The sequence below is a fragment of the Oncorhynchus mykiss genome, chromosome 1 (assembly GCF_013265735.2).
Source record: "Oncorhynchus mykiss isolate Arlee chromosome 1, USDA_OmykA_1.1, whole genome shotgun sequence".
NCBI classification, from domain to species: Eukaryota; Metazoa; Chordata; class Actinopteri; order Salmoniformes; family Salmonidae; genus Oncorhynchus; species Oncorhynchus mykiss.
Window position 1 is genome coordinate 71,922,782 of NC_048565.1, and position 12,656 is coordinate 71,935,437.

The 12,656-nt window shown below is 43.7% G+C and overlaps 1 protein-coding gene across 7 annotated transcripts in view; it reads right to left on the reverse strand.

The window, feature by feature from the left end:
- Nucleotides 1–12,656, reverse strand: part of LOC110528651 (regulating synaptic membrane exocytosis protein 1) — a 65,506-nt gene that overhangs the window by 26,558 nt on the left and 26,292 nt on the right. For 6 of the 7 annotated variants that reach the window (XM_036984535.1, XM_036984581.1, XM_036984573.1 and 3 more), the window contains exons 5-11: nucleotides 12,567–12,656; nucleotides 6,900–7,624; nucleotides 2,094–2,134; nucleotides 1,789–1,899; nucleotides 1,579–1,678; nucleotides 1,173–1,296; nucleotides 83–129 (exon numbers count right to left, since the gene is read on the reverse strand). The exon at nucleotides 12,567–12,656 is cut by the window's right edge and continues 158 nt beyond it. In XM_036984535.1, coding sequence (XP_036840430.1) covers nucleotides 83–129; nucleotides 1,173–1,296; nucleotides 1,579–1,678; nucleotides 1,789–1,899; nucleotides 2,094–2,134; nucleotides 6,900–7,624; nucleotides 12,567–12,656 — 1,238 coding nt within the window. The remainder of the gene's footprint in view (nucleotides 1–82; nucleotides 130–1,172; nucleotides 1,297–1,578; nucleotides 1,679–1,788; nucleotides 1,900–2,093; nucleotides 2,135–6,899; nucleotides 7,625–12,566) is intronic. The other variant, XM_036984542.1, reaches the window with a different exon arrangement.

Consider the following 12,656-nt stretch of genomic DNA (forward strand, 5'->3'; position numbering starts at 1 on the left):
AGAGAGAGAGAGAGAGAGAGAGAGAGAGAGAGAGAGAGAGAGAGAAAGGGGGAGCGAGAGAGAGACCAGAGGAGATACCTACTAGATTCTAATGGAGGGTGGGACGTGTCTGGGATTCTTGGGATATCACTGTAAACAACCAAAGAGACATATCAGTCAAAGTCACACTACAATCTGACAGGACAGTATTACACAAGTCCAAAGACACCATTGTTAAGCGTTGCCTTGACTGCAACATATTGGTAGGTAAAAACAGAAGGGAAGAGTAGGGTAAATGTAAAAGGACTAGGATAAATAAACAAAAATGTTACAACCCAGTAAACATTTTTACAATCCATTATTGCATCTACTAATTAGGGCATTCTTCAGCTCTATGGTCACAGGGTGTGGGGGTGGTTGGTGTGGGGTGGGGTGGGGGGCTTGGATCATTTGGTTTGGAAGGGGACTCTAATACTGTAGCTTTACTTACTGATAGACTTTATACACCCTTCGCAAGTGTTTGGAAATAAATATTTTTTTTTAGGAAGGAGCAAGACAAGTCAGAAAGAGACAACTGTTCAAAATAAAAACCAAATGTACAGTACCAGTCAAAAGTTAGGACACCAACTCAAGAGAGAATGCCAAGACAGTGCAAAGCTGTCATCAAGGCAAAGGGTGGCTACTTTAAAATACATTTTAGTTTGTTGAACACTTTTTACAACATGATTCATCGTTTTGATGTCTTCACTGTTATTCTACAATGTAGAAAATATTAAAAATAAAGAAAAACCCTTGAATAAGTAGGTGTGTCCAAACTTTGGACTGGTTCTGTATGTGGATGTGTGTGAACAATGAAACTCAAATCAATTGAGACCAATTCTGTTTCATCCCCTTCTCCTCAAAGGGCACTCGTTCACTCGACCTTCAAAAAATGTAAAACACCGGATTGATGTTTTGAATTGTTTGAAGCGAGTTTCCACCCTAATTCTTACACCAGTACATTCCTTGTAAATCCATGAGGGGAAGTGTATGAACGTACAACTTGGAAAGAAATGGGGGGAACTAAATTGGCAATGGACTAACCTAAGCATTATCTCACCAGTACTAAATATACAGACAGAGACTTGATCAGAGAGTGTCTATCAGGGTACACCGTCTTTTCATCAAAGGTAAGTCTCTTATTTCTGACTTACCCAATGGGCCGGGACACCACTAGTTCCACTTGAGGTTCTGCTTGAGAATTGAGAATGATATTATAAACTTCTTTCTGTGTTGCTCCTGGCAACATCTTGCCGTTCCACTGCAGAACCTCATCCCCTGAAAATACACAATGACCTGTCATTCTTCAAAACCTACACACATACACACGCGTGTACTCACACTTACACACACCAGAGGAGGCTGGTGGGGTGAGCTTTAGGAGGACGGGCTCATTGTAATGGCTGGAATGGAATAAAATAAATGGAACAGTATTGAACACATCAAGCATATGGAAACCACATGTTTGAATTTGTACCATTCTAGCCATTACATTGAGTCCATCCTTCTATAGCTCCTCCCACAAGCCTCCACTGACACACACATACCCTCTGTGCATACCTGCTCGAAGGTGTCCCACGATGTCGGCCAGACTGCCCTTCTTGACTACAGTGATGAAGGCTCCCAGTCTGCCCGCCTCTGTGACCCTTCCCCCAACCACCTGAGAAAACACACGCATACAAACACACACACATAGTCATGTACACACACACACACACACACACACACACACACACACACAGTGTGGTTGTGTCTGGCGTGAGCTCTGACCTTCAGCCCCAACGGTGCTCCGGCCTCTTTGGGCATAGCACTCCTCTTGCTCAGGGTGATTCGGCCAATTAGATGGTCACCCTCTTTGGACGGCTGCCATGTCACCGGATGCTGTGAACAACACACTGATTCAATCAGCAGCCTGGGAGCAAACACATTACCCCCTCTTTCCCTCTGTCTCTCTCTTTGTCTCTATCTGTCTCCACACACACTACATATAAAGACACACATTGTAAAAAAAAAAAATTGACAGACACAAACACACACTCACTTCAACAGATAGAACAATAGATTCGGTCACTTACATGCCACACAGTGGGGTCCAGCGGGTAGCACTCCCAGTCCCCTAAATGAGAGAAGAGATCAACTCAAACAGGAGAAGAAGACAGAAGGAGATACACACACACACACACACACACACACACACACACACACACACACACACACACACACACACACACACACACACACAGTGTATACAGTGCACATACCAGCTCAACTACCACTATACACAACAGACCTGATCTGGACCTCCTTTATATCAACTCTGTTTACAGAAGCAGGACAGAGTTTATTGAATATCTAGCTTCACTTCACCAGAATCACCCAGGGCTTGACGACCTACTCCTCTTAGAGATTGATAAAGAAAGAGAGTCTACACGTGATGTATGTTTGTTGAGCTCTTCATGGTTGTTGAGCAGACTTTCACTGGAAAGTCTAGTTAAAGGAAGGAAATATACGACCTCACTACTGTTGTACTTACGGACGCCGTGACGCACCTACAAACTAAAAGTGTGTGCACATGCAGTCACAGAATGATTTAAATGCCTGAACACTCCTCCTGTGCCAACTCAAGCATCTTACCCCGAGCTAAAAAAGGAAACATGGCTCGCTACTGCATTGGTATGTTTATAACTAGTTTTGACAAATCTCCTCTTCCTCTCTCAAATGATCTATTAGTCATTAGAGAGCTTTGTCTGGTTTCAATCTAGGTTGGCATGTGGAACAAATGGCATGAAATGAAAGTGTATACAGTAGTAGACTATATATTCAAAAGTATGTGGACACCACTTCAAATTAGTGGATTTGTCTATTTCAGCCACACCTGTTGCTGACAGATGTATAATCAAGCACCAAACCATGCAAACTCCATAGACAAACATTGGCAATAGAATGGCCTTATTGAAGAGCTCAGTGACTTTTAACAAGTGACTTTGTAAAATTTCTGCACTGCTAGAGCTGCCCCGGTCAACTATAACTTGTTATTGTGAAGTGGAAACGTCTAGGAGCAACGACGGCTCAACTGCTAACAGGACCCCCGAGTGCTGAAGAGCGTAGCGTGTAAAATGTATCTATCCTCGGTTGCAACATTCACTACCAAGTTCGAACTGCCTCTGGAAGCAATGTCAGCACAATAACTGGTCGTTGAGGTTTCCATGGCCAAGCAGCCTCACACAAGCCTAAGATCACCATGCGCAATGCAAAGAGTCGGCTAGAGTAGTGTAAAGCTTGCCGCCATTGGAATCTGGAGCCGTAGAAACACATTCTCTAGAGTGGTGAATCACGCTTCACCATCTGGCAGTCCGACGGACAAATCTGGGTTTGGTGGATGCAAGGAGAACGCTACCTGCCCGAATGCATAGTACCAACTGTGAAGTTTGGTGGAGGAGGAATAATGGTCTGGGGCTGTTTTCATGGTTTGTGCTAGGCCCTTTAGCTCCAATCTTAACTCTACAGCATACAATGACATTCCAGACGATTCTGTGCTTCCAACTTTGTGGCAACAGTTTGGGAAAGACCCTTTCCTGTTTCAGCATGACAATGCCCCCGTACACAAGCGAGGTCCATACATAAATGGTTTATCGAGAACGGTGTGGAAGAACTTGACTGGCCTGCACAGAGCCCTGACCTCAACTCCATTGAACACCTTTGAGATGAATTGGAACACCGACTGTAAGCCAGGCCTAATCAACCAACATCTGTGCCTGACCTCACTAATGCTCTTGTGGCTGAATGGAAGCAAGTCCCCCTGCGATGTTCCAACATCTAGTGGAAAGCCCAGAAGAGTAGAGGCTGTTATAGCTGCAAAAGGGGGACCAACTACATATTAATGCCCATGATTTTGGACTGAGATGTTCGACGAGCAGGTGTCCACATACACTACATGACCAAAAGTATCTACCTTCTCCTTCTAGAAATTGTGATGTATCTACAGAGTTAACAAAAAATTAAGAACACCTTCCTAATATTGAGGACCACCCCCCCCCCCCCCCCCCCCTTTGCCCTCAGAGCAGCCTCAATTAGTCGGGGCATGGACTCTACAAGGTGTCGAAAGTGTTCCACAGGGATGCTGGCCCATGTTGCCTCCAATGCTTCTCATTGTTTCGTCAAGTTGGCTGGATGTCATTTGGCTGGTGGACCATTCTTGATACAGACGGAAACTGTTGAGCATCAAAATCCAGTTGTGTTGCAGTTCTTGACCCAAACCGGTGTGCCTGGTACCTCCTACTACCATACCCCGTTCAAAGGCACTTAAATCAGTCCCTCCAGGATTCCACGATCGCATAATTCAGTGCAAAATCAACCAATCCGCCTATTATGTGAGAGCTCGCAATTTTGACAAATCCCTGCACTTTTAGCGCATAAAAGGTTCCAATTAAAAGCGGGTTCGTAATTTTGACCAATTACTGCACTGTTACCGTGGAAAATGGCCCAATCCAACCACACGTCAACAACATCCCCCCCTGGCCTGTCAACGTATTAATGTGCGAAGATGATGGGTGATTGTTGATGGCTGACAGGCAGTACAATGAACAGAAATCAATCTCATTTGCCAACAAAAACAGCTAACGACCGTGCAATACACTTTCCAAACGTTTTTGGAAACTATAGAAAGTCGACAATCAACAGTCACTTGGAATCAGCAAAGCACGTGAGAATGTCAGAACAGTTCCCACAACAGCGGCAGACCACCATGACTGAAGCGGTAGCAGGGAAGAGGGTGGTCGGCACTCTGCTCTCCCCAGTCTAACCTTGGCTTTAGTAGGGTGGTCGGCACTCTGCTCTCCCCAGTCTAACCTTGGCTTTAGTAGGGTGGTCGGCACTCTGCTCTCCCCAGTCTAACCTTGGCTTTAGTAGGGTGGTCGGCACTCTGCTCTCCCCAGTCCGTCTATGGAGAGCGCTGCTCAAAGCACTGAGTACAATTTGTCATCTTTGCCGTTTTAAACCCTCTGTAAAACTTCATACGGATCACGAAAACACAATCTTTCTGGATTTAAAAAAAATGGAATAGTACATATCAACCACAATACTCAACCACAATACTCGTTTTCTGTTCTTTATCTCCCTTATGACCCTTTCAGAAAAAATCACAATCTCAAGTATTTTGATGACAACTTGTTCGAAATATCGATCCTCAAATTGAAAGCTTTGAATCAAATGTTTTTTGAGAGAGAGAGAGAGAGAGAGAGGGAATGTGTAATGTTTACTGTTACTTTTTATTGTTTATTTCACTTTGTATATTATCTACCTCACTTGCTTTGGCAATGTTAACACATGTTTCCCATGCCAATAAAGCCCCTTGAATTGAATGGGAGGTGCATCTTGGGTTGATAGCAAGCCCCAAGCCTGATGGAGAGGAGAGGTGTGAGTGGATTATGACAGAGCTGTTTGTTCAGGAAAATAAACACAATTGAGCACTTTAGATGTTTCTTATTGTTTTTGTTTGACGTATTCTGCTTAAAATCGTCCTAAAACTGAGCACATATGACTTCATTGCTTTATATGAAATGAAACCATTGCAAAATGTATCGCACAATTTCAGAAGATCTACCGCAAAATCAAGCATTTTTGGCCTCAGAAATCACAAAAAGATAGTGAGAAAACCTGGAAGAACAGTTCAATATTTAGTCTTGCCCATTCACCCTCTGAAAGGCACACATACACTATCCATGTCTCGGTTGTCTAAAGGCTTCAAAATCCTTCTTTAACCCGTCTCCTCCCCTTCATCTATACTGATCGAAGTGGATTTAACAAGTGACAACAATAAAGGATCATAGCTTTTACCTGGATTCACCAGGTCAGTCTGTCATGGAAAGAGCAGGCGTTCCTTAATGTTTTGTACATTCAGTGGAATCTAAACATACAGGATAACCGAGTCTGACTGTCTAGGCCTATAGTTAGTACTGTAGGACATGCTAAGGTAAATAGCTAGGACAAGGCTAGGTACAGGGGCATGGTCAAAACTAAAATTAGTAGTCACATAGCTGAGACAATGTTACAGAGGCATCGAGTGTTTGTTTCAATGGCTCCAGGGCTGCAGTCTGTGTCCTAGCTCTGTCAGCCAGGGTCACATGGGGTCAGGGCAGAGTAAACCTATCCTGAAACCCTTAGGCCAAGCCACAGCCGGAATATCATATACACAAAAGCGCACGCACACAAGCACGTGCACACACACACACAATGCCGTCACACACGCACACACTCAACAGCCAAACCATATCCGCTGAATAATTTTACTGAACATGCTCAGGAGAAAACGATCTGAGGTTAGGTACAATGATTACATTATATGTACACTATACATGAATATATAGATAGACTCCAATAATATTCTTCCACATTAAGAGACAATTTGTCAAATACCACCATCTTTCATCTAATAATCTCATAAGAATAGCCTATGATTACTTACCTGTAATAAAGTAGAATGTGACCTCGAGTTTGGAATGTTACAATGAAGAAAGCAGACTGAGACTGAGCAGCTCACTAGTCACTACTATTTACAATCACCTGCAGTGTGTGAGTGTGTTAAAAAGTGAGCACACACACATACGTTCTCACATCATGAGAGAGCCCTAAATTGTGCCCAGCATGTCTTCTAAACAAGAGAGTGCACAGTCTTACTACACACTCGTACCTCTTTCACTGCAGTGTGGGATGCATACAGTATCGGTAAGCTCTTTCCCAGAGTGGGAGGAAGCTGGCCCTAGCAGCTGATCTGAAGTTAGTGTTGCATTGTGGCCCTTCATGGTTATGGTTAAGATTTGGCGAGGTTAAGCTGAACCTAGATCTGCGTCTATGGGAAACTTGGACTCTGGAGCCTCTCTCACCTCTCCTCTTACCTCTCCCACCTCTCTCGCTGACACTCTCAATCTCGGCGTCCTCACAGCTGCTATACTCCGGCGTGGTCCCTCCCTCTTCCTCTGAGCTGCTGACAGATGTCTGTCTCTTCGTGGCACCGCCACGTTTTGACTTGTACGGCCGTGGCGGGGGCGGCCGCAGAGACTCTGATTGGTCCGAGCTGAGCGAATCATTGCGCAGCATGCTCTCAGCCTTGTCCCGTTTGGACCGGCGCAGGAGGGGATCCTGACCGGGGCCTGGGGCTGTCCCAGGGGGCTCCCTGAGTTCTGGGGGCTGGAGCTGTGGAGGGCCGAGGCCCTGTGGCCCCCTAGTGCCCCCGACCACCGTCCTCTGGCCCAGCATAGCCTCGGGCTGGCCCCCAATGCCCCCAACACTCTCAAACCCAATCCCCATCCCAACCCCCCTGCCTCGCCCCTGGGGCTGTAGAGGGTGCCTGCCCCCCAGTGGCTCCCCTGGCTGGGGCTGGGCTAAATGTCGGGGGGCGTTGGGGTCTATGTGGTAGCCCTTCTCTGTCCATCGGGGGACCCCCACTCCCACAGGGTCATGTTCCAGAGAGCGGCCCTTACTCAGCCGCCGGCCCTCCCTCCGCTCCCGCTCCCACTGGTCCCGGTCCACTGACACCTGGGTATGGAGTCTGGGGTGACCCGGCCGACGCTCACCTCGACCTTTAATGTTCTGATCGCCCGGCTTTCTCCTGGTGGGTGAAGGAGAGAGAACGAGAGCGAGAGAGAGAACGGATTAGGTGTATGTCAGTTTAGAGTCAGGTTTAAGTAGGTTAAAATAAAATTGTATTGTTCGAGTATACACATATTGCAGATGTTATCGCAGGTGCAGTGAAATGCTTATGTTTCTAGCTCCAACAGTGTAATAATACCTGACAATACACACAAATCCCCAAAATAAAAATAAATGAATTTCAGAACGAGCAATGCCAGAGTCTGGAATATAAATATATACACTGTATTCGGAAAGTATTCTGGCCTCTTGACTTTTTCCACATTTTATTAAGGTGCAGCCTTATTCTAAAATTGATTAAATGATTTGTATCAATCTACACACAACACCTCATAATGACAAAGCGAAAACAGGTGTTTAGAAATGTTGCAAATTTATTACAAATAAAATACAGAAATACCTTATTTACATAAGTATCCAGACCCTTAAATATGAGACTCGAAATTGAGCTCAGGTGCATCCTGTTTCCATTAATTATCCATGAGATGTTTTTACAACTTGATTGGAGTCCACCTGTGGTAAATTCAATTAATTGGAAATGATTTGGAAAGGCACACACCTGTCTATATATGGTCCCACAGTTGACAGTGTATGTCAGAACAAAACCAAGCCATGAGGTCAAGGAATTGTCCATAGAGCTCCGATACAGGAATGTGTCGAGGCACAGATCTGGGGCTGGGTACCAAAACATTTCTGCAATTTGAAGGTCCCCAAGAACACAGTGGCCTCCATCATTCTGAAATCGAAGAAGTTTAGAACCACCAAGACTCTTCCTAGAGCTGGCCGCCCGGTCGTACTGAGCAATCGGGGGAGAAGGGCCTTGGTCAGGGAGGTGACTCTGACAGAGCTCCAGGTATGGGAGGATCTTCCAAAAGGACAACTATCTCTGCAGCACCACCAAACAGTCCTTTATGGTATAGTTGCCAGACGGAAGCCACTCCTTAGTAAAAGGCACAACGGCCCACTTGGAGTTTTCTAAGAGGCATCTAAAGGACGGATCATAAGAAACAAGATTCTCAGGTCTGATGAAACCAAGATTGAACTCTTTTGCCTGAATGCCAAGCACTCCGTGTGGAGAAAACCTGGGACCATCCCTACGGTGAAGCATGGTGGTGGCAGCATCATGCTGTGGGGATGTTTTTCAGAGGCAGGGACTGGGAGACTAGTCAGGATCGAGGGAAAGATGAACGGAGCCAAGTACAGAAAGATCCTTGATGAGCGCTCAGGACCTCAGACTGGGGCGAAGGTTCACCTTCCAATAGGACAACAACCCTAAGTACACAGTAGGGGTCGACCGATCATGATTTTTCAACACCGATAACGATTATTGCAGGACCACAAAAAGCCGATACCGATTAATCTGACAATTTTTAGATATATATATTTGTAATAATGACAATTACAACAATACTGAATGAACAATGACCACTTTTATTTTAACTTAATATAATACATAAATAAAATCATTTTAGTCTCAAATAATTAATGAAACATGTTCAATTTGGTTTAAATAATGCAAAAACACAATGTTAGAGAAGAAAGTAAAAGTGCAATATGTGCCATGTAAAAAAGCTAACGTTTAAGTTCCTTGCTCAGAACATGAGAACATATGAAAGCTGGTGGTTCCTTTTAACACGAGTCTTCAATATTCCCAGTTAAGACTTTTTACGTTGTAGTTATTATAGGAATTTTAGGACTTTTTTTCCCGATACCATTTGTATTTCATATACCTTTGACTATTGGATGTTCTTATAGGCAGTTTAGTATTTGCAGCCTAATCTCGGCAGTTGATAGGCTTGAAGTCACAAACAGCACTGTGCTTCAATGATTGAGCTGCTGGCAAACGCAGTAAAGTGCTGTTTGAATGAATGCTTACGAGCCTGCTGCTGCCGATCACTGCTCTATCAAATCATATACTTAAATTATAATAAACACACAGAAATACGAGCCTTTGGTCATTAATATGGTCAAATACGGAAACTCTCATTTCGAAAACAAAACGCTTATTCTTTCAGTGAAATTCGGAACTGTTCCGTATTTTATAGAACGGGTGGCAACCCTAATTCTAAATATTGCTTTTACATTGCACAACCTTCAATGTTATGTCATAATTATGTAAAATTCTGGCATATTAATTACGGTCTTTGTTAGGAAGAAATGGTCTTCACACAGTTCGCAACGAGCCAGGCGGCCCAAACTGCTGCATTTTCCCTGACTCTGCTTGCACTGAACGCAAGAGAAATGACACAATTTCCCTAGTTAATATTGCCTGCTAACATGAATTTCTATTAACTACATATGCAGGTAAAAAAAAATATGTATTTGTGTATTGATTTTAAGAAAAGTATTGATGTTCATGGTTAAGTACATTTGTGCAACGATTGTGCATTTTTTTGCGAATGTGCTTTTATTAAATCATCACTCGTTTGGAGAAGTTGAAGTAGGCTGTGATTCGGAGAAAAATTAACAGACACCACATTGATTATATGCAACGCAGAACAAGCTAGCTAACCTAGTAATATCATCAACCATGTGTAGTTAACTAGTGATTATGTGAATATTGATGTTTTTTTATAAGATAAGTTTAATGCTAGCTAGAAACTACCTTGGCTCCTTGCAGCCACAAGGTCCTTTTGATGCTGCACTCGCGTAACAGGTGATCAGCATGCCACGTAGTCTCCTCGTGGATTGCAATGTAATCGGCCATAATTGATGTCCAAAAAGGCTGATCACCGATTGATATGAAAACTTGAAATCAGCCCTAATTAATCGACCAACCCGATTAATCGGTCAACCTCTAGTACACAGCAAAGACAATGCAGGAGGGTCTTAGGGACAAGTTAATGTCATTGAGTGGCCCAGTCAGACCCCGGACTTGAACCCGATATAACGTAGGGGGCAGCATTCGGAATTATAGATGAAAAGTGTGCCCAAATTAAACTGCCTGCTACTCAGGCCCAGAAGATAGGATATGCATATAATAATGCATATAATATAGTAGATTTAGATAGAAAACACTCTAAAGTTTCCAAAACGGTTAAAGTAATGTCTGTGAGTATAACAGACCTGATATGGCAGGCGAAAACCCAAAGAAAATCCAACCAGGAAGTACTACTATTTTGAAAGGCTGTTTTTCCATTGAAAGCCTATCCACCATACAAAGACTTAGGACCCAGTTCGCGGTCTCTATGGCTTCCTCTATATGTGGCCAGTCTTTAGGCATTGCTTCAGGCTTTTACTCTGAAAAATGAGGGAGATACAGCACTTTCAATCAGTGGCCAGTGTACATTTCTATTCATCAGCCATGCGCCTTTTCGTCTGGACTTAGTGCACGCACCTTAAGCATTCCGATTACTGGACAAAACACGCAAACAGAAAGGAGGTATTTGGTCATAAAGAGGGACATTATCGAACAAAACAAACATTTATTGTCTAACATGGAGACCTGGGAGTGCCACCAGATGAAGATCATCAAAGGTTAATGATTAATTTTATCTCTTTCTGCTTTTTGTGACTCCTCTCTTTGGCTGGAAAAATGACTCTATGGTTTTCTGTGACTAGCTGCTGACCTAACATAATCGCATGGTAAATCCGTTTCGCAGTAAAGCCTTTTTGAAATCGGACACTGTGGTTGGATTTACAAGAAGTTTATCTTGAAAACGGTGGATAATGCTTGTATGTTTGAGGAATTTTAATTATTGCATTTCTGTTGTTTTGAATTTGGCACCCTTCAACGTCACTGGCTGTTGTTGAGGTGGGACGCTACCAGAGAGGTTAACATCTCTGGAGAGACCTGACATAGCTGTGCAGCGACGGTCCTCATCCAACCTGACAGAGCTTGAGAGGATCTGCAGAGAAGAATGGAAGAAACTCCCCAAATACAGGTGTGCCAAGCTTGTAGCGTCACACCCAAGAAGACTAGAGGCTGTAATCGCTGCCAAAGGTGCTTCAACAACGCACTGAGTAAAAGGTCTGAATACTTATATAAATGTGATATATTTGCAAACATTCCTAAAAACCTGTTTTTGCTTTGTCATTATGGGCTATTGTGTGTAGATTGATGAGGGGGGGGGGAAACAATTGAATCCATTTTAGAATAAGGCTGTTATGTAACAAAATGTGGGAAAAGTGAAGGGGTCTGAATACTTTCCAAGTATTGTATATGATGGTGTGTATGGACAGTATATGAATATTAAAAGGTGTGTACAGTAGTAGTTAAATAGGATGATGCCTTGACTAGAATACAGTATATATGTACACTGAGTAAACTGAGTTTAAGAACACCTTCCTAATGTTGAGTTTGGGGCATGACCTCTACAAGGTGTTGAAAGAGTTCCACAGGGATGCTGGCCCATGTTGACTCCAAAGCTTCCCACAGTTGTGTCAAGTTGGCTGGATGTCCTTTGGGTGGTGGACCATTCTTGATACACACAGGAAACTGTTGAGTGTGAAAAACCCAGCCGCGTTGCAGTTCTTGAAAAAAAACGGTGTGTCTGGCACCTACTACTATATCCTGTTCAAAGGCACTTGAATATTTTGTCTTGCCCATTCACCCTCTGAATGGCACACATCCACAATCCATGTCTCAAATTGTCTCAAGGGTTAAAAATCCTTCTTTAACCCGTCTCCTCCCCTTTATTTACACTGATTGAAGTGATTGATGTCATTTAACAAGTGACATCAATATGGGATCATAGCTTTCACCTGGATTCACCTGGTCAGTCTGTGTCATCGAACAAACTGTTGTTCTTAATTGTTTTCTATTCTTAGTGTACATATGAAGTATGTAAACATTATTAAAGTGACCAGTGTTCAATGACTATGTACATAAGGCAGCAGTCACTAAGGAGCAGTGTAGAGGTTACAGGTTAACCATTTGTGTGTTCATGGCCAGGGCTTACGGCGGCTCGCTACGTGAGCGGGGGTCCATTCCGGGTGCCAGTCCTGGGTCACCGGGGTGATTGGGGTCGAGGGGCCCCAGGGGGACTTGG